Below are 27,449 nucleotides of genomic sequence, written 5' to 3'. Positions count from 1 at the left end.
AACACTTTCAGAAGTGTGTCTTCCCCTCCTTCTCAGCCCAATTTGTGAAAGGAGGGGGGGGGTGTGTGGAGGAAATAGAAATTCACTCTTTCTCAGGTCTACTGGCCCTTTTTAATAAGTGTTTATTGCAGAGTATTTACTTGGTTTTGATTTGGTCAACAAATTGTGCTATGGAAGAGAATTACATATTTGCTGCTAACAAGCTTCTTTATAGTTTTCTTTGGTGATGAAATTCGTCTTAGTAAGGCATTAATTTTCCCTTCTTTTTGATGTTGGCGAAGAAGAAGCCAAGGAATAGGATGAATTTATTAATATTCCCTCGAAATGACTATTTCCTCCATCCTTAAACAGCTGCTAAATTTGGCTTTTTCAAAGTCAAAATTTATATCTATTCTTCTCATGCTTTGTTAGATATATGGCTTTTCAAAATCTTGTCATGTCATATCTGAAACATCCTAAATCTGCTAGAATTTCAAGATGTTAGGATTTGTTCATGTCCATGGACTAGTACTCTTTATTGCACTATTAATTGTGTTGTTGGGCAATCCAAACAGTGATATTGTTTGGAAATGAGATTCTGTACTTATATATTCTTTCTGTAGGTCGTTTTGCAGACCATTTTACGCAAGTTTACTTCTATGTTGACAGAATGGATCATATGTTATAATAACAAACTACATAAATTAAAGGTAGCCTTCAGATTGACATTCCATACGTGGTTATTAATGGATGCGTAAATCAACTAACTTGTTTATTGAAGTTCAGTAGATTCTTCAGGTGTTAGATCTGTAATTCCCATCTTCCTGTATCTAAGGACTTATACATGACTGCTGCCACAAGATTGTGAGTGGAATCTCTTCAAGTGGCTGCTGGTAGTAGTTGATTTTATGATTCTTGCTTACTGTACAGTGTTTATTTATGTTACTTTTGTGGCAGTGGGATCCTCAAACATCAGTATGTCATGAATGGACTTGGAATAGTTGTAAAACAAAAAGGGGGAATATATGTGTGTTACTTTACAGGTCCTTTAGTAGCTCAACTCTCCTTGAGTCATATTTGTAATCTTTCGTGCAAGAAAGATGATAGATGCCTTAACAGTTTGGCTCTTTTGTTTTGCCGGGAGAGGGTGGTTATTAGTAGCTTCGTCATCCAAGAGAGGCTAAGAAGGTTTGTCAAACCCATATTACCATGTATTTCAGATTCCAAAAGATATTTAATGAATAACTTGGCAAACTTTATTCTCAATATTTGGGTGTATCCTGACTGTCCTTCAGTTGTATTATGTTGTAATATCTGTAATTTAATTCAAATTCAACATTTGAATGACGACACGTGTTAAAGGCCTTTGTGGAGATCGGATTGGAACGTTAATTTTCCAACGGTCTTGATGTAATGCATACTTTGGAAATAAATCATATATGATCTGCCACCAATTATATGTGCATCTTTAATTTTATTATTGTTATTACTTATTAATCTGTCTATATAATGGGCTAAGTTTTACATACTCTCTTTTCATTTCATAGTTTTTGAATCAGATCGGCACTCCTGATTCAAACAAGAATTTGTGTACAGATATCAAGTATTTTTTTTTAAGTTACTGTTGATCAAGAGGCGACGGTCAAATTCTGCAAAGGTAAGACACGATCCTCATATCCAATTCATTTGATGTTTGTGTCGATTTCTGTTTGATTTGAACAACCCTGTGTTTCATGTCATGTCACTCTAGTTTCACCCTTGTTGATGCATAGTAGTTCATTATCCATGTGCTTAAATGTTGATCGATACAATATTTACTGGTCTTGTGTAGACTCATATTTTGTGATGAGACATATGACTGAATGTGGCATAATTTCACAGTAAATTGAAGGCGAATAATTGTGGAACATCCAATGAGACTAGATCTCTTTGAAATTATAGTTGGAATTGGTTTCTTTTTTGTATTTATGTTGTTATGCTTTGTTTTGGAATTTGTGGTGAATTCTTCTTTTTTTCTTAGTCACTTTTAATATCGCTTGGAGCAGTTCCTTAATAATTGGCTAAGTAGTATCAGTCACCCTAATGTTTGCCTTCTTTTAGCACACAAGAACGGAGATCTGTTGATGGTACTTCCATTTGACTTTCTTCTCAATCCTTGGCTAGGACTGATCTTGACCCGACTTAATAACCTGACCCGAATTTACTGAGAGAAACCTGACTTTAACCGAACTCAAACAATCCGATTTGACCCAAATATCATATTTTGTGATAATATTAAGTTCTACGCTTTTTTGATAGTTTTTAAGCCCAACCCGAAATTGGACCCGAACTTGACCTGCATACCTAAATTGCCACCCCTAATCTAGCCTCCTTTATTTTTCCTTTTTTTTGTGTTGGTAAGAAGAAGGCACTTTATGAGGTCGAAACCTCTCGCAGGTCCATCCTGGCTGGGTTGCGTGCAAGGCTTCTTGGGAGTGGGAAATAAGGGTAATGGAATCCCTGCCTCCTAGCCTCTAATGGTGATTGATCTCCCAACCTCTTGGCTGTGAATGAAATCCTTACCCCTAGACCAAGTATTACTTTGTTTTTCAATTTAGCCGAATTGACAGGTAGGTGACTAGGTTCTCATGTTGTGTCTTTTGTGTGAATTTTAGGATTAGGGGAAGGGTTGGGAATGAAGTAGGGATGACTATGGGTGTTGGTGTGGCATGCAATAGGACAAAAATCAACTGTGTTTGTGCAACTTAACTCTGTTAAAAGAAAAAAAGGCTTTATCTTTCAATCATCTGTTGATATCAATTATAAATATCCCTTTTGTGGGATTTGTCTTAGTTTGCTTTGGAAATCTGTTATAGTGTTAAGGAGAAACAATTATGCTTTTGAGTTGTGTAGCTTTTTTGTCATTCATTCTGGAAGAAATGAAGCCTAGAATCAATAGTCTAGAAAGCTTTTATTCATTTTGAAAAAGCTTACTGGATTTTGTAGATAGCTCATCGTGTTCAGAATTATCACATTTGTTGTGTACTAATGTAGTAATTATGTCCTATTTAGTTATATTGAGATGAAGTTACTTATCCATGTTGAATGAATTGGGATGAAAACTACTACATTCATATTATTGATTGAAAAGATGCTTGGAGTTTCCATACATCTTTTGATGAACCACAGTGGGTTAGCTTACATAGCTATGCATATTTGTAAGGATAAAAATTTTCAAGGTCCTCATATATAAAACTTCTATGCCAATATCATGGAGACCTTGCTTATGTTTTTTAAAGTATACAAATCTGCAAGGTCCTCAGGTAATAAAAGTCTACCATCATGAGACCTTGATTGAGAGAGATAAATTTCTAATGAGTTTGTTGGTGAATTAATTCATACATTAAATTCTACATTTAGAACACACATTATTGGTCTTGTGGTCTACATGCTTTCTTTACTGATGCATTCTGTTTGGTCCTTAAACAGCTGCAACTTATTATCAATGGATGTCCAACCGGATTCAAAATGCCCAAGAACTTCAGCTGACTTGGATGATAATAGTGAGCCTGATTACTTTGGTAGGCTTCACGACAATCTTATCATAGAGATTCTAGATAAGCTTCCTATGGAAGTAGCAATGGAGACCTCCCTTTTATTGAAAAGTTGGAAGGACCTATGGAAGCATAAGAGGAATGTTGAATTAGGTCAAATGTGGGTTCAGAATTGTGGTAAGTCTCTGTTCTCATCATTGTTGAAAATTTTTAATGCTCTTCAGGGTCAAAATATTCACTGTATGAAAGTCTCTCTTCCGTATGACTGCCATGTGTCTAGCATTGTACAGTCATTGATGACCTATGCTAGTTTGAAAAATTTCGAAGAGCTATATATAGATTTCAATGATAGGAATGACAACAGAATCAAGTGGAGGAGGCGGTACCCATTGGTTGATATGCCTAATTGGGTATATAGCCCTTGTTCGTCATTGGTCAAATTAATTCTTATATCGCTACAACTAGATACTCTTCCTCCTCTGCATTTCAAGGCTCTAAGGGAACTTTACCTTGAGCATGTCAAGCTTACTAAAGATTCAGTGGAGAAGATTACTAGCAATTGTCCTTCTCTTGGTATGCTGAGTCTTAGCAATTGCAACCCAACTGCTGGCCTTAATATTAATGTTGCTGCAAACTCTGGCCTTCTTCATTTAGTAGTAAACGAGGAGTTTACTGACATCCGAAAAGCAACAGAGTTGTGTATTAGAGCTCCGAATGTGAAAACAATAGAATTTGCGTCAGCCCTGCCTAGAAAAAGCTATCGGATAGATGGAACTCTAGCCTGTTCTGAAGCAATTTTTAGGCTGGATAAAATGCATCATAGACTCCAAGCAATCAGAATCTTTAGTTCAGGACTTAAGGGCTATCATGCAAAGAATTTTTTGGGGCTTCTCAGAAAACTAGCAACTGCTAAAGTACTTACAGTGAGCAGCTGGTGCATTCAGGTATACATTACTTCTTACACCCCCCCACCCCCCGCGTGCCTTTTTCCCCCCAGTTTGTGTTTATTTTAGTAAGCATCTCTCTCGATTTTCTGCTCTTTAGAATGCAAATCAAAATAAAGTAGGTTGTAATCTTAAATTCAACAGTGACTCATATGATATGTCCTGTTCTTCAATTTTTAACTTGAATTGAATGTTTGTGTTTCCTTAATTGTAGGTTCTATCAATGGAGGTTTATAATTTTAGGGAACCTCTAACCTTTGAGGCCAGTCATCTCATCCTAGAGACCGGACTGTGTAGATGGGAATTCCAGGGAATAGCCTACATGCTTTTGGGTTGTTACAAACTTGAGAATCTCAAGATTGTCATGAGGGATCCTGCTTACTTGAATGCAAGTTCTATTACTTTTTTCAAGCTAGATTAATATTTACCTGCAATTTAATAACACTTGATTCTATCTGTTTCAATTCAATGATTTTTTTTTTCCCTTCCTGCAGTATGACTACATAAAAAATGTGACAGTCTGTCAAGTTGGTAACCCTGGAGTACAATTTGACAACATTTTGCAGCAGCTAGAAACCATTGAATTCAAAAACTACGCTGCAACTTACCAAACTTGGGATGGCAATGATTTCAATGAGTCCCTTTTTTTTGCTGGATCTGACTTTGGAAGGCTGCTGGTATGGAATCTTAAAACATATGCAGACAATCTCAAAAAAGTTGTTTTTTCTACTAGGCAGAAGCATTTTGCAAGTGACCAATTTCGCAGTATTGAGGCATTGTCCACATTCAAAAAGTTATATCAGTGTCACTTGCCATGTGTCTATCGAAATCCTACTGATAGATGTCATCCAGCTCTGATTGGTGTTGATTTTCCACCTGAGGAATGACTCTGATAGGCGTAAACCTTTGGAATGATGCTTTGTACTATGGGATCTAGTTCAAACTTTGTGCTTGAGTTTTCTTTAGACTACAGACAAGGGGTGTGAAATTTTCCACCTGAGGAATGGCTCTGAAATTTGAAACTCTAGTTTCTGTTATGTTTTTTTTTTTTTTTTTTTTTTTTTTTTTTGCTTTTTTTTTTTAAAAAACCCTTTTCTCTTATTTCCTAATGTTCCCTTTCGTGTGTACGAAAGAGTGATAGTAGAGTTCATTATCATATTTATTGAATTACATGTTCTGGGGCTACCTTGTATGCTGTTGCATAGGAGATGCAATTTTGTTTTTAAACAATGTGGCCATTAGACCAATGTTAAGGCATCTATGGTAATGACAATTTTAGAATCAGTGTTGAAAGTTTAAATATAAGTGATGTATTTATTTATTTTTTTTGTTTGTCACAAATATTCCCTTTTTTTTTTTTTCATTTGTAGTGATTGCCTTTTAGACCATTGGAGGTGTTTACTGTATTGTGGTTAATATAGGTGTTTTGGTTAAGGTAGTCGATGTTGCTTTGTAAGTTTTACATCAACAGACAACAGTAATGCATACAAATATACAATTGTCAACTAATCAATTCTTTTTTTTCTTTTTTTTTTTAATAGCAAAAATGTTGCATTAATTAAAAGTCATACGACATCTACAATAGAGATTCAACGTTAACAAATACTTAAGATATAGAATCAAATAAAATTTTCTTTCATAAAAACTACAATCGTCGAGTAGATCTTGCACTGTGAAGCATTTTCTGCTTATATTGCTGGAAAATACAGTCTTGTTGGAGAGGCAATCTAACGATCTTTTGTGACTGTGAAGATGTTTTCCTTCTGATTCATCTGTCTGTATTCGAGAACTTGATAGCTTTTTCACCAACGAAGTAATTTCATGACAATCCATTAGATCAATATCATGGATTCAAAACTAAGAAATTTCTTCACTCAAAAAGAGGAGATAAACCTTGTCTTTCGAAGGAGGTCGAAAAACCTTGTCTTTTAAAGGAGATCGGAAACCCTTTCTTTCGAGGGAGAAAGGTTCCTCGCTAAAATAGGAAGCATTATTATAAACCTTTAAAAAAACTTTAAAGAAACAAGGATTGGGGCTTTCAACAATGGAGGCTGTGGTTTTGGAAAGATGTTTGAGGAAAATCAATTCCTCATATTTGTTTAGTTTATTTATGCATTTTGACTATTGTTAATGTTTTAAAAGAAGAAAAATAAAATAGCTAAGTAGTACCCCCTCCGTCCCCCTAATACAATGCTTTTTTTGGTTTTAGCGTGGGAATCAAGGAAAAATTTGAGTACTTTAACTTAATAATTGGAAGTACAAGTGAGTATTCTGATGGAAAAAAGAGACACGGGAAAAAGGATGCACATGCACCAATTAAGTATCATGTCAGCAATCCATACTATTGTAAGTACACCAATAACATTCACTTAATGTAAATAAAAGGACCCATCAAATTAATTGTTTTACAATACACATATTCATCTAAAAACAACCAAAACAAATCTGAGAATTTGTGGAAATGTTAGGAAAGATAGTAAATACTGTTGGTTGAGGCATTTAATGCCTAAAGACTTAGCTCAGTCTTCCACAAAAATAATACAGACACCTCACCAAATTTAAGGGACAAATATGGGATTAATAATAAGAAATGAGATTATTTTGGTAAAAAAATTAATGTTAAAATAGAAAGTGGCATGGTATTTTGGTTTAAAAATGGAAATGAGGCATTATATTAGGGGACAGAGGGGATATTATTTTTATAAAGATTTACAGACAAATCTCTCTCTTATTGAGAGAACTTGTAAAGTTTTAGGCTCAAGCCAATAATGTAAGTGGTTTGATAAACGAATTTGTATTTTCCAAAATTTTCTTTTTTAAAAGAGTTGAATGACACTAATTTGATAGTGGTTTTCATGCGTAGGACAGTACGAAAAAGCTACACATACATTCACTGTATGTGGGAACCACATACATTGTGACATGGCAGCCTTTGATTGGGTGTTTGTTTGGAGCCCAAGTTCCACTTCTTTTCAGATTTCATTCAAATTTGAATGAAAATTCAAAGGTTTGAAATTCAAATTAATTGTCATTTCCAATGCAATTAATTTATTATTTTTAAAAAAAAAAATTTTAAAAAAAATCATTTCTGCAACATCGATGAACATCGCATAGAGAGAGGACAATATATGGGCGACGATGGAAGATGAACAAAAAAACCTTGAAGTTGCTTCATTATACATGCAGAAGCTTAAATTAACATCATCCGCAAAGATTATTTTGTTTAATTGAACAAAATAATCGTTGTTTACCTGAGAATATTGAGAAATTTGAGTTAATTAGGTTTCTGAAATTTTCGATTTGGGGGTTTTGAAATTGGATATATTCCAGTTAATTGTGTAAACGTTTATATATTATTTGTAGAATCTATTGTGTTATATATTTTGCAGTTTAATTGACTTATTCTTCCTCCATTAATCGTCTCCTATTTGTAAATGAGTATGTTTGCGGAATATACTAATTTTCAATTGAAGCAGTGAAATGGGTATGTTCTTCGTCCTATCGATTTCAAATAAAATTGGATATTTTGTTGGAATACTATATTTGTTATAGGCACACAAGTAACCGAGGGCCAAATTGATTAATAAGTAATTAGGAGATTTGAAAGTCGACAACAGCAATGGTTGAGAATGGTGTTAGGTCGTCGACAATGGCGGAAAACCCCCAAAATACTCGAACAATGTTATTAGAAATTTTTTTAGTAACTCAGGAAACTATACATGGTACACACAAGTCTGAAAATGACACAAACAAAACATACTATAAATCTTAGTAACATAGGGAATTATATTTGGTAAGCACATATCGATTCCGAGTAACGTGAATGTTTTAAAGCAATGTTTCTTCCTTTTATTATATTTTTTTGTTACATTTATAGTGATCTTGTGTAATTAAGCAATGATTTTTTTTTTAGCAATTGTAATGATTATTTAGTGTGAAAATTCTCATATGTCACAATCAAAAAAATGAAGTAAATGTTATCAATTTGTTGACGGATCACTTTCAAACAATTAAAAAGTGTATACTTGTCAAAGGAACTTTCTATGTTACGTAATATGAAATTGTAATAAATGTATTGTTTCTTCTCAAATCCTTAACAATCTAGGATCACGATTTGATAAGGTCCCCTGAAATATAATCATTGGGTTGTATTTCATTCTATATAAAACATTTAACTGAAAAGTCTTCATTTGTAAATAGTCGTTATTGATATGCGACATATCTTATATAAAATACTAAAAGACGGTAAAGAGCTTATCAATATTATAATCTCTATCACTTGGAAATAGTGTTTAACTTGAGCCCTTATTAAACGACTTATATCAAAGTCAGTTTTAATTTTTGTATGAAGTCATAAACCAAAGGCAGGTCATAAACTCTTGCTTTTTCATATTTTTTCATTTGGTTAGTACATTAGTTAGTAACCTTATATATGTTACATAAAAACTGTAGAATATAACTTTCTTAATTAGTAACAGATAATTTTGATTCATGAAATTAGGTATAAACACAATGGATAATTTAGCAATGATAATTCTTTAGCCATTAAAAAGAGCATTTAGTGTAAGATTAGTGTCATACATGAACAACAATAACGACGTAAACATTATAAATTTTACTTGTCAAAGCAACTTTCTATGTTACGGGGTATTAAATTATAGTAAGTGTATTATTTATTCACAAGTCCTTACTAAACTAGGATCACGTTTTCATAAATTCCTTTACAAAAATAATCAGTGACCTACATTTCATACTATGTAAAAAAAAGTCAACTAAAAAGTCTTATATTGTATATAGTCCTTATTGATATGCGACATATCATATCTTATATAATACAACCACCCCCCCCCCAAACCATCTTTGTTCATTTTGTTAGTACAGTAATTAGTAACAATATATATGTGACTGAAAAACTGTAGAATATATAACTTTGTTAATTAGTAACAGATAAGCTGATTTATGAAATTATTAATAAACACAATGAATAATTAAGCAATGATAACTCTTTAGCTATTGAGAAGATCATTTAGTGCAAGATTTCATAGTGTCATACATGAGCAACCCTAGTTGACACTAAAAGATTTGTTGACGGATCACCTTAAAACAGTTAAAAGAGTTAGTTTACCTGCCAAGGAACTTTCTATGTGACAGAGTATTAAATTGTAAATAGTGTTTTATTTCTTCAAAATTCCTTACAAAACTAGCATCACGATTTGACATATTCCTTTGAAAAATTAATCATCGGCTTGAATTTAATTCTATGTAAATAATGTAACTGAAAAACTTAATTCTTACTATACTTGTTATTGTGATGATGTTTCTTCTTCTTCATCATCTATTATTATTATAAGATTATTATTTTGACCATTATTAGTATGTTTATTATTACTATAATTATTAGTACTATTATTATTATTAATAGTTTTAATACCCCCCCCCACCCCATCTTTGTTCAATTGGTTAGTACATTAATTAGTAACAATATACATGTTACTGTAAAACTGTAGAATATATAACTTTGTTAATTAGTAACATGGAATGTTGGTTCGTGAAATTAGTTATAAAGAAAAAGGATAAATTAGCAATGAAAAGTCTTTAGCTATTGAAAAGATCATTTAGTGTAAGTTTTCAAATTGTCAAACATCTATTATTATTATTATTATTATTATTACAACCCCCCCCCCCCCCCACAAACCTATGTTTGTTCATTTTTTTAGTAAATTAATTAGTAACGTTATACATGTGACTGAAAAATTATTGAATATATAACTTTCTTTATTAGTAACAAAAGATCCTATTCATGAAATAAGTTATAAACACAATGGATAATTTAGCAATGATAAGTCTTTGGCTATTAAAAAGATCATTTAGTGTAAGATTTCATAGTGTCATACTTGGGCAAAAATAATGAAGTTAATAGAAAAATATTTTTTGACAGATCACCTTCAAACAGTTAAGAGAGTCAGTTTACTTGTCAAAGCAACTTTCTATTTCACGGAGTATTAATTTGTAAAAAGTGTATTATTTCTTCACAGATCCTTAATAGACTAGTATCCTATATTGACATATTGAATTTCATTCTACGAAAAAAATTAAATTGAAAAGTCTTCATTTGTATATAGTCTGTATTGCTATGCGACTTATCTTATATATTTACACTAATTAAAACATAGATGAAATATATTATAAGCATATCATGAGCTCATAAAGCAAAGTCAAGTCATTTTTCTATTGTTTTCCGAACAATACTTGTTAGTGTGATTATTTCTATTATTATTATTATTATTATTATTATTATTATTATTATTATTATTATTATTATTATTATTATTATTATTATTATTATTATTATTATTATTATTATTATTATTATTATTATTATTATTTTTATTATTACTATTTTTATTAATAGTATTATTGTTAATATTATCATTATTATTATTACAACCCCCCCCCCCCCCACAAACCTATGTTTGTTCATTTTGTTAGTAAATTAATTAGTAATGTTTTACATGTGACTGAAAAATTATTGAATATATATATCTTTCTTTATTAGTAACAGAAGATCCTATTCATGAAATAAGTTATAAACACAATGGATAATTTAGCAATGATAAGTCTTTAACTATTGAAAAGATCATTTAGTTTAATATTTCATAGTGTCATACTTGGGCAAAAATAATGAAGTTAACAGTAAAATGTATTTTGACGGATCACCTTCCAACAGTAAAGAGAGTCAATTTACTTGTCAAAGCAATTTTCTATTTCACGGAGTATTAAATTATAAAAAGTGTATTATTTTTTCACAAATCCTTAATAGACTAGTATCCTGTATTGACCTATTGAATTTAATTCTACGAAAAAATTAAATTGAAAAGTCTTCATTTGTATATAGTCCGTATTGATATGCGACTTATCTTATATATTTACACTTATTAAAGACGGCATAAATCTCTTTCTCTTGAAAATAGTGTTTAACATAAGCCCCTATTAAAAAACTTAGATGAAAGATATTATAAGCATATCATGAGCTCATAAAGCAAAGTCAAGTCATTTTTCTATTGTTTTCCGAACAATACTTGTTAGTGTGATGATTTTTCTTTTTCATCTTCTTCATCTATTATTATTATTATTATTATTATTATTATTATTATTATTATTATTATTATTATTATTATTATTATTAGTATAATTGTTAATATTATTATTATTATTATTACAACCCCCCCCCCCCACAAACCTATGTTTGTTCATTTTGTTAGTAAATTAATTAGTAACGTTATACATGTGATTGAAATACTATTGAATATATAACCTTTTTTATTAGTAACAGAAGATCTTATTAATGAAATTATTTATAAACACAATGGATAATTTAGCAATGATAAGTCTTTAGCTATTGAAAATATCATTTAGTGAAAGATTTCATAGTGTCATACTTGAGCAACAATAATGATGTTAACAGTAAAATGTTTTTTGACAGATCACCTTCAAACATTTAAGAGAGTTAGTTTACTTGTGAAAGCAACTTTCTATTTCACGCAGTATTAAATTATAATAAGTGTATTATTTCTTCACAAAACCTTAATAGACTAGTATCCCATATTGACTTATTGAATTTCATTCTACGAAAAAAAATTAAATTGAAAAGTCTTCATTTGTATATAGTCTGTATTGATATGCGACATATCTCATATATATATACTAATTAAAGACGGCATAAATCTCTATCTCTTGAAAATAGTGTTTAACATAAGCCCCTATTAAAAAAATTAGATGAAAGATATTATAAGCATGTCATGAGCTCATAAAGCAAAGTCAAGTCATTTTTCTATTGTTTTCCGAACAATACTTGTTAGTGTGATGATTTTTCTTTTTCATCTTCTTCATCTATTATTATTATTATTATTATTATTATTATTATTATTATTATTATTATTATTATTATTATTATTATTATTATTTCTATTATTATTATTATTATTATTAATATTATTATTATTATGATTACAACCCCCCCCCCCCCCCACCCACAAACCTATGTTTGTTAATTTTGTTTATAAATTAATTAGTAACGTTATACATGTGACTGAAAAATTATTGAATATATAACTCTCTTTATTAGTAACAAAAGATCCTATTCATGAAATAACTTATAAACACAATGGATAATTTAGCAATGATAAGTCTTTGGCTATTGAAAAGATCATTTAGTGTAAGATTTCATAGTGTCATACTTGGGAAAAAATAATGAAGTTAACAGTAAAATGTATTTTGACGGATCACCTTCCAACAGTAAAGAGAGTCAGTTTACTTGTCAAAGCAAATTTCTATTTCACGGAGTATTAAATTATAAAAAGTGTATTATTTCTTCACAAATCTTTAATAGACTAGTATCCTATATTGACCTATTGAATTTCATCTACGGAAAAAATTAAATTCAAAATTAAAGTCTTCATTTATCATGAGCTCATAAAGCAAAGTCAAGTCATTTTTACTATTGTTTTCCGAACAATACTTGTTATTGTGATGATTTTTCTTTTTCATCTTCTTCATTTATTATTATTATTATTATTATTATTATTATTATTATTATTATTATTATTATTATTATTATTATTATTATTATTATTATTATTATTATTATTATTATTATTATTATTAGTAGTAGTAGTAGTAGTAGTAGTATTATTGTTAATATTATTATTATTACAACCCTCCCCCCCCCCCCCCCAACAAACCTATGTTTGTTAATTTTTTAGTAAATTAATTAGTAACCTTATACATTTGTCTGAATTTTTTTTTGAATATATAACTTTCTTTATTAGTAACAGAAGATCCTATTCATGAAATAAGTTATAAACACAATGGATAATTTAGCAATGATAAGTCTTTGGCTATTGAAAATATCATTTAATGTAAGATTTCATAGTGTCATACTTGGGCAAAAATAATGAAGTTAACAGAAAAATGTTACTTTTTCTTAATAAAGGTCGGTATAGGATTTGTCACTGATTTAATTAGTAATTGATTAGACAGTTTAACACATTTGAATTTGTACATGATCAGTGGAAAAATAGGATTTTACTTAAACAATTGTTCTTGTTACTAAATATATATGTATTTATGTTTCAGCCATAAAAGTTGCAGTGACTAAAAATTAATTACCCATTCCAGTTCAGAATCCAGTTTGGAAATTAGTAGAAATCTTAATACGAGAAATGAATGACATTATTTCAATATAATGTATATTTTATCTAACTTGATATCGATAAGTCTTTGCGTTCATAGTCTGACCCAATCTTGAAATAAGAACGACCTGAAGCCAAGCAGACGTGTGATCTCCCTGCTGAGATTTCCAAATGCTGATAGACGAGGGATAATGAAAAGGTGGATAATGAAGAATCGGTCACCTTCGTGAAATATATATTTGCCAATTTCTTCATGAGTTTCGGGGCATCGACCTCACTAGGATTACTTAAAAAATCAAACTCCACCGCGCCATTAAACAGACCCAAAGTGTCTTCAAAAGCTAGACCATGACCAACAATGTCAGCATGTCGTAGAAGTTTTGTCTGCAACCCAGTAGACTGTAACCGAGAAGCAAGAAAACCATAATGCCGAACATCACCTGCAGAATAAACACCAAGGCCTCCAAACGCAAATGGTCGATTGGCAAGCCGCCACAGTCAATCGCCAAACCCAGGTCCTGAAGCAGTAACAATACGCTCCAAAGAAGATCGAAGAGTCTCGTCAAAAGTGCGCTGATGAGCCGCCTCAAAAGTACTAGGGGGACAAGTACGAAAGGCAAAGTAGAGTTTATAAACTCCGGTACAAGCCCTAAGTAACAATAGCTTATTATTATTATTATTATTATTATTATTATTATTATTATTATTATTATTATTATTATTATTATTATTATTATTATTATTATTATTATTATTATTATTATTATTATTATTATTATTATTATTATTATTATTATTATTATTATTATTATTATTATTATTATTATTATTATTATTATTATTATTATTATTATTATTATTATTATTATTATTATTATTATTTTTATTTTATTATATAGTAACAACAACTGTTTGATTAGTTTTATTTATTTTTAATTATAAAATAACCTAGCAAGCCATTTGTATTCGCGGTTTCAGGGTGTACTGTGCAAATTGTTAATATAAAAAGTTAATTATTTTAAGTATACTAAGTATACGCTAATAAAATAGTTAATTTTTCTTAATAAAGGTCGGTATAGGATTTGTTACTGATTTAATTAGTAATTGATTAGACAATTTAACACATTTGAATTTGTACATGATCAGTGGAAAAATAGGATTTTACTTAAACAATTGTTCTTGTTACTAAATATATATGTATCTATGTTTCAGCCATGAAAGTTGCAGCGACTGAAAATTAATTACCCGTTCCAGTTCAGAATCCAGTTTGGAAATTAGTAGAAATCTTAATACGAGAAATGAATGACATTATTTCAATATAATGTATATTTTATCTAACTTGATATCGATAAGTCTTTGCGTTCATAGTCTGACCTAATCCTGAAATAAGAACGGCATGAAGCCAAGCAGACGTGTGATTCTCCCTGCTGAGATTTCCAAAATGATGATAGACGAGGGGATAATGAAAAGGTGGATAATGAAGAATCGGTCACCTTCGTGAATATATATTTGCCAATTTCTTCATGAGTTTCGGGGCATCGACCTGACTAGGATTACTTTAAAAATCAAACTCCACCGCGCCATTAAACAGACCCAAAGTGTCTTCAAAAGCTAGACCATGACCAACAATGTCAGCATGTCGTAGAAGTTTTGTCTGCAACCCAGTAGACTGTAACCGAGAAGCAAGAAAACCATAATGCCGAACATCACCTGCAGAATAAACACCAAGGCCTCCAAACGCAAATGGTCGAGTGGCAAGTCGCCACTGTCAATCGCCAAACCCAGGTCCTGAAGCAGTAACAATACACTCCAAAGAAGATCGAAGAGTCTCGTCAAAAGTGCGTTGATGAGCCGCCTCAAAAGTACTAGGGGGACAAGTACGAAAGGCAAAGTAGAGTTTATAAACTCCGGTACAAGCCCTAAGTAACAATAGCTCACTATTATTATTATTATTATTATTATTATTATTATTATTATTATTATTATTATTATTATTATTATTATTATTATTATTATTATTATTATTATTATTATTATTATTATTATTATTATTATTATTATTTTATTATATAGTAACAACAACTGTTTGATTAGTTTTATTTATTTTTAATTATAAAATAACCTAGCAAACCATTTGTATTCGGGGTTTCAGGGTGTACTGTGCAAATTGTTAATATAAATAGTTAATTATTTTAAGTATACTTAGTATACGCTAATAAAAATAGTTACTTTTTCTTAATAAAGGTCGGTATAGGATTTGTTACTGATTTAATTAGTAATTGATTAAACAATTTAACACATTTGAATTTGTACATGATCAGTGGAAAAATAGGATTTTACTTAAACATTTGTTCTTATTACTAAATATATATGTATCTATGTTTCAGCCATGAAAGTTGCAGTGACTGAAAATTAATTACCCGTTCCAGTTCAGAATCCAGTTTGGAAATTAGTAGAAATCTTAATACGAGAAATGAATGACATTATTTCAATATAATGTATATTTTATCTAAATAGATATCATATACTGGAATTTAATTAGCCGTTCACCATCAATTGTTTAATTGGAAAAGCGTGATAGATAAGTGCAGTGAATTTTTTTTAATTAAATTAAAGAAATGTTTGAAATAAATCGATCATGGTGGATTTTTGATTGTCCAAAATCGAATTTTTTTGTCCAGTAAACATGCTCGCGAATAGAAAATTCGGATAACTTCATTTGAGAAATTATTGTCGGTGTTGGATTCCGTAATCTTCACCCACTCTGTTCATCTTCTCCGGCGTCCTGCTCATCTTCGCCGGCGTCCTTTTCATATTAACCTGTAATATGGTTGTGATACCATCAATTATAAAGTAATAGAAATTTAATAAAAAAAATTAAAAACAAAACAAAGATTCATTGTGCATTAAATGAGGTTAGGCGCCAAGAATTTTCGCCACCCATTTTTCCCACTTAAGTTACTACTTAGCGCCATTGAGGGTGAAATTTTCCCCCCTAATATTCCCTCTTCTTTTTTTTGGCTCAAGCTTATGTGGCATCACCTAATTGGGAATGTATGTGGGCTCTACATACATTGAATGTATATGTATCACCCTCCTAGGACAGTAAGAATGTAGGATGGTTAACCAAATTATCACTAATGAAAGTTTATGAATTTAAAGACAAAATGAATATTACACCTAGAAGTCCTGAGAGAAAATAAATAAATAAATAAATAAATAAAACAAATAATACCTAGAGATGTCAAAACCTAATCCAACCGATTTGATTCAAAATCAACTTGAAAATTATTCGATTTAGATTTTTACTGGAAAAGAGGATGGAGATTTTTTTTTTTTTTTTTCCGAGGTACAGTAATAAAGAAAACCTCATTTGTTGAATTTGAATCTCTCTCATATAATTCCCGCCATCCTCTTTTATCTCCATGAAAACATCACACATAGACACTTGACCAAATTCTTCCATATTAAATCAACCGTTATTCTTCTCATTCTCTCATTTCCAATGAAACCCTCCATCCTCCTTGACCCCAACAGTCAGCCAATCACCACCCCAAAGCTAACTCTCTCTTGTCCGATCCTCGACCGCTTTCTTGCCGGCGGCATTCCTTGCAAATCCATCACTGAAATCGTTGCGGAAAGCGGTTCCGGCAAAACCCAACTCTGCCTTCAGCTCCTACTCTCTGCCCAACTCCCCGTCTCGCTTGGCGGCTTCTCTGCTTCATCTCTCTACTTATACACCGAATATCCCTTTCCCGATCGCCGGCTCCGGCAGCTTTCTCTCTCTTTCGTCGATTCTTACAATACCCATTTGGGTTCTACATCATATGATCCTTTGGATAAGGTTTTAGTTCAGGCTGTTGATGATGCACACCACCTGTTCGACGTTTTGCTCAAGTTAGATTCTTTTCTTGTTCAAAGGAATAAGACCCAATGGCCGATTAAGCTGATTGTCATTGATTCGATTGCTGCTGTTTTCAGGTCTGATTTTGATAACACCCCTGCTGATCTTAAGCGGAGGTTGTCTTTCTTTTTTAAGATTGCTGGGAAATTGAGAGCACTAGCTGAAAAGTTTGGATTGGCTGTGGTAATAACCAATCAAGTGGTTGATTTTGTGGGGAATAATGAGGGGATTAATGGGTTGAGGATAGGGAATTTGGCGTGTTTGTATACTTCTGGGAGACGGGTTTGTGCCGCTTTAGGTTTATCTTGGGCTAATTGTGTTAATACAAGGTTGTTTATATCGAGAAGTGAGGAGGTTGTAGGTGAGGGGAGTGGATTTGTTGAGGAAGATGGGAAGTATTCTGTTAATATGCGTAATAGAAGACACATCCATGTTGTTTTCGCGCCTCATTTACCACCGTCTTCGTGTGAATTCACAATCCGAAGGGAAGGGGTTTTCGGGGTTGAAAGTAGAGATCAGTTTGTTGCAAATAGTAGTCAATAATAAAAATGAGAGTGCTGTTGATCTAGTATGTGTCAGTAGTGAGTTGTTTGTTCATAGCAAACGATTAAAGGCAAATTACTGCCATGTTTTCTCTGACATTTTTTTGCTGATAGTCTTATGAGCATTGCCTGTGCTGTCCAGGGAATGTACTCATCCAGTAAGATGTTTCCAGAGGTCAGTGATTTACGTAATGCATTTGTTGCTCCTGTACCTCCTGTCCTTGACGCGTCACTCTTTTAAAGTTTTAATAGCCTTGATGCTTGTCATAGATATGGAGTGGAAATGTGCAGTTGTTTGATTGTCTCATTTCTTATTATGAGCTAGAATTGTTACAAAGCATATGGAATTTTAATTTGCTATAGCCTATAAGATTGACTATAAGAGACTGTTCTCTATGGTACCCTTATAAATGTTATGATAAAGAAGTTGTTCTCTTCAATATGAGCTAACATGACCTCAATAGAGAGTCCAAATTTTCCCACCTACCCAAACTTACTGGTAATCTTGAGAAGAGGTCAACAAAAGAAAAGTGCACAACAAATTGAAACAAGAAACCTCTTTTAAAAAGTGGTTGAACTCCATTTAAAAAAATAATAATTAAAAAAAATAAAAAAATAAAAAATCAACACGGATGAAAATGGAGAAAGAATCCATCTTTGGTGATAAGCTCAAACTTTCTGCTACTACTTTTACACTCTTTTTATTGCTACTGGTATTGGCTCGCAGCGCCATTGCTTGGACTGGTGAAATTCAAGGCAGAGTTGTATGTGATGTTTGTGGAGATTCTTCTATTGGCCCTGGAGATCATGTTCTTCAAGGTAATGCCCTTTTTCAATTATCTTGTGTTATGGTTTATTTTATAATTTCTGATTATATTAAACAATGTTTTTCCTGCGTATTTACGGTAATGTTTTAATTTCTGGGGGTGAAGTTTCAATTTTTGGGGTGTTTTGATGGGTATGTATGATGAGTTTTATGGATTATATGATATGGGTTTTTGGATTAGCAGAAGTTTGTACTGGTTTTTGGTGGAATACTGTTATTGCTGATTCATTGATTGTTCTGATTTATGCACTGCTGACACTGACAGTATGAAAATGAGGTTTTTTCTGATGGGATTGTTAACTACTAGTTGGTAATTAAGTGCTATTCATAGATTTCTTGGTCAAATTATTTAGGCTTGCTTATTACAATACTCTTGGAAATTTGATGATTAGATTTAATTGAAGATGTTTTTGATGTGGGAAAGTGATCAATTAATAGGATACTGATGTGTGAGATGAATTTCATGAATCCCTTCCAGCTTTGCGGACTTGTGTACTTAAAATACTTAGTGTGTAGGGATTCTAAATTTACTCCATTTCATGCTAATTTGGACCACTTCAATTTTTTTGTTCATAATGTTGTATCTGTGGGACTTTCTTATTATTGTCTAGCCTTTAGGGTAAGGTTGCATGCATCTGAATTTGACGAAATCCATACTGATTATTGTTCTTGGTGTTGTTGGGCTACCTAGTTGCTGTAGCCTCTAGGGCATTCAACCTTATCTGTACACTTTTACCAAAAGACCATTGTCTTTTTCTCTCCGATTATCATTTGACTTGAGATCAATATGTAAAGCCTTCATCTTGTGGTTGAAGTTGAATTTTGAGAAGTTGATTATAAGATCAATTTTATTTCTGATTAGAATCAAGTGTCAACATAAGAAAATGCTCTGTAGTGTGATTTTGGACGCTTAATATGATAGATGGCTCCTTTTTTGGAATTGTTTACTTAGTCAAAAACCTCAACCTCTAGAAAAGAGCCTTTGTGGAATGTGGTTAGACGAGTAGCAGTTCTGCCGATTGCAGCTGTATCCTAGCTGAGTATGTAGTGGCCAAATCTTAGTGTCACAGTATGAGTGCTCAAAGGTTGAATTCTAACACGTTGGGGCTTTCATGGATGTTCTAATTTTCTTATCGGAGAGTGTAGATCCTGCCTTTTATGAACCTAAATGCCGAATTAGTAGGAAAAATCTAAAATAGTTAAATTCCCCCAAACAGTGATTATTATTCTATATAGAATTGAACGTCACTGGCAGAACTATATGTAGAAGTAATTTGGTAGTTGACTAGTTGGTAACAATAATGAACGACACTTACTGCTGTGGTGCTGCCAATCCAACTGATGGTAGTCTACCAATGGTGGGCAGCGTGCTGTGATAGGAGGCTCCGTTCACTTGTTATTCTGAGTACAACTCATTCATCAAGGTGTAAATAAGGGTGTAATTATTTTTTTTTATTTTTTTTTTATTTTTTGAAAATTCTATGGGCTTAGCAATGCTTGAATAAATAAGTAATTTTGCATTGATCTAAATCCAATGTTTCGGATGAAAGTACATCTCACAAGTTCTTTAGCTATGATTGTAGATTGTATTGAAATAACTCATTTTTCCATGACTCTATACATGCAGGGGCCGAGTTAGCTGTTCTGAACATAACTAAATCTGAGGAGGTTGTGAACATCGGGCATTCACAGATTGATACAGTTGCAGAAACAATGTCTGAAAGCAAACAATGGGATGCCTAGCACGATCAATCAGCAGTTTTCATGGACGGTGTAATCGTCTGGGATGGCAACTCCGGTGTCAAGTTCACTTACAACTCCTTACAAGAGCTCTTCTGGTTATTCCTATACTCCATTACTCCTAAGCTGTTCGTTTATTGGTTTCCTAATACCCCAATGCACTGCTAAGTTCAATGAGCTGCAAAGTTAACAAGCTACATTTGTAATATATAGTCTGTCTGCAGCACACACAATGAAGATAATTTGATGAGTTGCTGCTTAACTAATTACTTCGTATTCTCTGTTTGAGTATCTTAATATATGATTAATTAAGGATCCAGAAAAAAATTTCAACTTATATTTTATCTGAATTAAAATATATGGCCGGGTGCACCAAAAAATACAATGCCAGGATCGAGAATTGTATCTTGGAGTTCATCGGACTGAATGCATACCTCTTCACTTGTGATGCAGCAGCAAGTGCCCAAATTACTTGATTTGTTACTTATGGATGTGCTAAAAGTTGATTTTCAATCTACTACCTGGCCAAAATTTACTTTGCTTTTGATATTAATTTCAATAATCGAAAACTCTCTGTCTCTATTTGCTTGAACCTTGTTAGACAGTAGACAAATAGAAAGAGAAAGTTTTACTGATGCAAATATTAAATTTAGGAGTAATTTCTCCTTATTAGCAGTGTGGCCAGCTCCTATTTGAACTCAATTGCATCTTTAACCTTTAAGTATAATTAACCCCCTAAAAATTCGACAAATCCACTTCTACTCATGTTTCCTTCAAATCTTTGGTTATACCAAGCTTGCATACTTGGAAATCATAAATAGGCTTGACTACTTATAGCTACACTCTCTGGGAAGTTTGCAACATCCCGGCTATCTTTCTTGATATTAAACACAGAAAGTATGTATAGGGTTGAAATGAAAATAAATGCTCTTATAGTTAAAAATTAGGTACCATATACACCTTGTAGAAAATTGTAATTAACCCACTTGGCTAATATATATAATAAGCAACTAGTGTTGAGATTATAAGATGAATATCACAGAATTTGTTCATTAAAAAAATTGTGGATTTATCTACTACGTATTTCATTTTGGGTGTAATTGAAGTAGGTTGGTGATCAATTGATAACGAGTTGAATTAATATATTTCATACATAATTCTACCATTCATTAACATTAATTTGATAAGTGTAAATACAAATTTTTTTAAATCTGCAAAATATAGACTCAAAACAAATGCAACAAAGTGTTAATTTTATTAATTTGAGAATTTTGGGTACAATCTCTAATTTTGTCCTTTGATTCGATCTCCACTTTAGATTTGACTTGTTTCACGGGCTGACTTGATTCTCGAACAAGGGTTGTCGAGGCTTGATCTCGATCGACAATTGATGCAGAACTTTGACTTAGGTTGATTGAGGGCCAACGAAGCTTGATCTCTATCAAAGAGATTTGATATAGACTTTTAACTTGAATTGTTGATTAACGAGGCTTGATCTCTCGATCAATGACTATTTGATGTAGAGGTTGAACTACACGGGCTTGTGATGACGCGCTTGATGTTTTGAAGTTCTTCCTTTGTCTGTGTTTAGGTCGTCCAGGCTGTGATATTCTAGAGTACAACGGCATGTCGAATGTTTGTTGTTCTTCTTCTAGGTTTTGAGATGTTCTCTGTGGAAGTAATTGATGAGAGGTTTTCTTTGGAGAGGTACATTTAGAGTTTTAATGAGTTTTCTTTGTTATTCTCTTGATTTCTTTCTCTCCCCAAATGATGGGGAGAATGCTTTAGTATAGAGTGAATACACACCTTAGAGTACTTACAACAAAGAAGAAAATCTCTTCTAGAATTTTTTTTTTTTGGGGTGAAATAATACCCCATCAAAGAAATTCCCCAAAAAAATTCTAGAGATTTTGTGAAAAAAATCTCTTTGTAGAATTTTTTTCTCAACTTCCGTCTTGCTTACACATGTGGGCTTAAGGTGATGGTTTCTAATTGTTTTTGTGCATTTTTAATTATTTTGTAAGGTAAAAAGTAAAAAAGAGAGTGGTGAGGGAAAATTTGGGTTTATTTTTGGTGGGATGAAAAAAATTCTGAACTGCTATTCATTGCACCCTTTTTACATACTAACGCTCTCATTTTGACTCGAATGGACAAATATGATCTTTATGCAATTTGTGCTATAAAAAGGACTTTGTTCCCCATTTGAACACATTATATGAAACGGTCCCCTCACATTACGACGTTGCTATCCCGAGTCCACTAAATTGGTCCCCACGACCTTAAAACCAAATCGGTCCCCACGACCACCTTAATTTCTTATATTTTAAAAAAAATTAATCATAAAATTTTCCGACGGGTCTTGGGTCATAAACGACGAGTGGAACATTCGTACGCCGGAGAATGCGTCGGAACATTCTGTAAGTTTTTTTTTTTTTTTTTTCTGGAAATAGGACATCCGCCTAAAATATCTGGATGTCCCATGGTAGATCCGCCTAAAATTTCCGGATCTACCATGGAACATCTGGAAATTTCAAGCGGAAGGAGGAATCCGCCTGAAACTTCCGGATGTTCCATGGTGGATCCGGAAATTTTAGGCGGATCCACCTAGGGACATTCGGAAGTTTCAGGCGGATGTCCCTTTCAAGGTTTAATTTTTTTTTTTTAAAAAAAAAAAAATGTTAATTACGTTATTTTTTTTTAATGTTAATTAAGTTTTTTTTTTTTGTTTTTTTTTCGTGGTCTTATGATTGTTGTTGTGATTAATATTTGATAATTAATGTAATTATTATTGTTTTGTATTAATATTATTATTAGTAATATGATTATTATTATTATTATTATTATTATTATTATTATTATTATTATTATTATTATTATTATTATTACTATTATTTTTATTATTATCGTTGTTGTTGTTGTTGTTATTATTATTATTATTATTATTATTATTGTTGTTGTTGATATTCTTATTATTAATTAATAGAAATATAATTTTATAAATATTATTATTATTATTATTATTATTATTATTATTATTATTGTTATTGTTTTGTATTTGTTATTATTATTATTATTATTATTATTATTATTATTATTATTATTGTTAATATTATTATTATTATAATTATTATTATTATTATTATTATTATTATTATTATTATTATTATTATTGTTTTGTATTTATTATTAATATTATTATTATTATTATTATTATTATTATTATTATTATTATTATTATTATTATTATTATTATTATTATTATTATTATTATTATTATTATTATTATTATTATTATTATCATTGTTGTTGTTGTTTATTGTTATTATTGTTATTATTATTATTCTTATTATTATTAGTAGTAGTAGTAGTAATTTTTAATTATTTTTAGAGTATATTTGTTTTGTAATTGTTGTTATTATTATTGTTGTTGCTATTATGATTGTTGTTAGCAGTATTAGTTATTAATGTTAATATTATTAATAGTTGTAATATTGTTTCATAAATATTATAATTAATATTATAAAAAATTACATAATGACATAAACCATGTTTTGTTTAATTTGTATAGGATATGGAATATGAAGAAGTCGGTGACGGTGTGAATTATAGTGGGAATTTTGTCACGGATACGTTATTTCCAACATTTGACGATGCAGTTACATGGGCTGATGGTGTTTCCATAAATTTGGGATTTATTTTGGTGAAATCGTCTTATAACAAAACCAGAGATGGTCGGCCGTATCGGTATTTGCGATGTGATCGGTCACGAAGGAGCAAGCCGAGAGATTTGGAGAACGCGATACAGAAGGACACAAAAACCAAAGCTAATGGTTGTCCATTCTACATCAAGATATATTATGAAGTCAGCACCGACAGTTGGAAGATCATTGCGAAAAATGATCACACCGGGACACATAACCACCCAATGATTGTGTACCAAGAGGGTCACCGTAAAGTGAGCGGATTGAGTCCGGGTGCAAAACAGGTTGTGCGGGACATGACAAAGTCCAAGGTTGCGCCCCGTAACATCATGTCAACTATTGCAGAGCAATTTCCTGATGATCATCCAAACATCCGACACATTTACAATTGCCGGAATGACTTCAGGATGGAGATGTCCGAAGGAAGAGGAGTTGTTCCGCAATTTTGTCATCTGGCGAAAGAGATTAATTACACTTACTGGGTCATGAACGATGATCACAACGTTTTGCAACATGCATTTATGGTGCACCCGATCATGGTCAACATACTCCGCACATACCCACATGTCATAGGTTTGAATTCTACTTACAAGATCAATCGATATAACATGCATTTCTTTGAGGTAGTAGGTGTGACACCGACAAACCAGAATTTTCTAGTTGGATATGTTTTCATGCGTGACGAGTGCACGACTAGCTATCGGTGGGTGTTGTAGAGATTAAGGGAGTTGATTGGGTTTGATAAAAAGTCATCTGTATTTATTTCAGACCGTGATCTTAGGCTATGTGCGGATTTGAGAGAAGTCTTTCCAGGGACGTCACATTTACTCTGTATATGGCACATCAACAGAGATGTGGAGGCTAAGGTGATGAAGATGTTCGGAAACAAGAAGGTTGGTGCCAGTTTTAAAAATGGCAAATGGTTCAAAATCGTGAATGCAACAACCCAGGCAGAGTATGATCATGCTCTAGCTACCATGCAAGTGAGGTGGGCAAGATATCCGGCAGTGATTCAGTATGTTGAGAGAACATGGCTTTGTCATAAGGAGAAATTTGTGACATATTGGACGAACCAGGTTCTTCACTTAGGTAACACCACCAACTGTAGAGTTGAGAGCCAACATTCAGCAGTGAAAACTTGGTTTGAATCATCCACAGGTTAGTTGTTTTATTTTATTAGTTGTTGTCGTTATTACGTAATTGTAATAATAATAAAAAAAATTAAAAAGTATTTACTAATTTAAATCATTGGCAGGTTCTTTGGATACCGTATGGGCCCGAGTCCAATGTCATATCGGTAATCGAATCATACAAATTCGTAATGAGTTGGAGGCATCAAGGTCTAAAATTGATCAGATGTACAGGCAGTTGCCACTGTCACGTATAAATGGCAAAGTGTCTCAACATTGCTTGAAAGAACTGCATAACGAGACGAAAAGGATGCGGGATTTGAGTTACCAGGTCTATGAACGTTGTGGATGTGCTATGCGTGTGACCCATGGTCTTCCATGTGCTTGCCAGATACATGATTCGATAGTTGCACAAACAGGATTATATAGCAGCCAAATTCATTCTTTCTGGAAGACATTGGTTATTGGTGATGGTGTTAACATTCCCGAAGTGGTTAATGATTCGACCGAGGAGGTTGCACATTTTCGATCCCTAATTGATGAAGTAATGGAAAGTGACCCGACCGTACGTCAAAATGTAACGCGAATCATTGAAGAGGAGCTACATCCGGATCATACACACCTTGAAGAACCACATGTGAACCTCAACACTCGTGGTCGACCGAGGAACAATGACACCAAGCGTGATCGAAGTTATTTCGAGCATGTGAACCGTCAACACACTCAACGTAGTGGTGACCCACAACCAGGTAATATTAAAATTCTATTGATTTTGAAAAATATATGTAATATTAATATATGTAAACTTAATACTTGTAGCTTTACTAATAATTTATCTTTTAATTATGTGCAGTAGATCCGAGTGACATTAGTCAATACAGGTATTTGAACTTGCTTCCAGGCCCAATGTTGCCGTACATTTTGTCTTGGAAGGATGTCATTGGTGATGGGAACTGTGGCTTTCTTTGTGTCGCCGACTTCTTCTATGGCGATCAGGCGCTGTGGTTTGACGCTCGGGAAACAATAACGAACGAGATCGCCGGTTGTAGGCCTCTACTTTATTCTGATCGTATTCATGTGCGCTTTTTGACTAACATGCAATCATTAGGATTAACCCTAAACCTGTTTATCTATGTTGGTTGAATTTAATGCACAAATAAATCTATTATTGGCGATCACTTGAATTATAATCACATTAACCCTAACAAGATTATTAATATCTTATTAAGCGTGATTAGAAGTACAAATTCCCTTTAAATATGCATAAAAGGTGTGATTAAGCAATAAATAAATAATCAAGCAACATTATAATAATCATAATCAATCATTATAATAGTCATGATAATAATCATAAATAAAATAATCATCATCAAAATAATAATAATAATAATAATATTCATAATCATCATAAATTATAACAATTATAATCATAATCATGTTCATGTTAATATTAAAGCATAATAGTAGCAAGATTATAGGCATGATACTAACAAGATTAATAACAAACCCTAGCATGTCACTAAACAATAAAAATCAAATCTTTAACTTTAACATGATACTAGAAATCATAAATATTAGGAAGAGAATAAAAGACATCATAACAATCATATTTAATATTAAAGTTAACCTAGACATGATACTAGGAACAATATAAACATGATTTCTACATCATAATATCAATAAAAACCATTAAAGTACTTACTTTGATGCTTCGTATCTCTTTCTAATAACAAAATACACACGTTAGTAACTTCAAGGAAAATAATAATCAAAACAATTAAATTAAATAATTGAAATAGAGATTTGGGACCAAACCCTCAGAAATTAAAACCTTTTACGTCTAGGGAGAAGACAACTTAGAATATAGCTAGGTGTTTCTAGGTCTTGCGAATGCGGAATTTTGTATTTGAGAAAAGACTAGTTTAGAAAAGAGAGAGAGAGAATAATCAAGAAAATCTT

At 32.0% G+C, this 27,449-nt stretch overlaps 1 protein-coding gene and 1 pseudogene across 3 annotated transcripts; both read left to right on the top strand.

Annotated features, from left to right (window-relative positions):
• Window positions 1-145: 145 nt before the first annotated feature.
• LOC145627220 (putative F-box/LRR-repeat protein At5g54820) lies at window positions 146-6,274 on the top strand. The gene is made up of 5 exons (XM_081679615.1): window positions 146-689; window positions 1,527-1,636; window positions 3,448-4,456; window positions 4,671-4,844; window positions 4,951-6,274. The coding sequence occupies exons 3-5, from the start codon at window positions 3,464-3,466 to the stop codon at window positions 5,341-5,343; spliced, it is 1,560 nt and encodes a 519-aa protein (XP_081535741.1). The 5' UTR covers window positions 146-689; window positions 1,527-1,636; window positions 3,448-3,463; the 3' UTR covers window positions 5,344-6,274.
• A 10,834-nt stretch (window positions 6,275-17,108) lies between these two features.
• Window positions 17,109-21,021, top strand: LOC145627219 (DNA repair protein XRCC3 homolog pseudogene; annotated as a pseudogene). 2 transcript variants are annotated; one of them, XR_014111348.1, is made up of 3 exons: window positions 17,109-18,268; window positions 18,821-18,912; window positions 20,547-21,021. The product of XR_014111348.1 is annotated as a DNA repair protein XRCC3 homolog pseudogene, transcript variant X2 (transcript). The 2 variants fall into 2 exon arrangements; XR_014111347.1 differs by having other exon boundaries at window positions 17,109-18,912.
• Window positions 21,022-27,449: the final 6,428 nt, after the last annotated feature.

Source organism: Chenopodium album, chromosome 4, assembly GCF_948465745.1.
Source record: "Chenopodium album chromosome 4, dcCheAlbu1.1, whole genome shotgun sequence".
Taxonomy (NCBI): domain Eukaryota; kingdom Viridiplantae; phylum Streptophyta; class Magnoliopsida; order Caryophyllales; family Amaranthaceae; genus Chenopodium; species Chenopodium album.
This window is presented reverse-complemented; position numbering and strand designations above follow the sequence as displayed.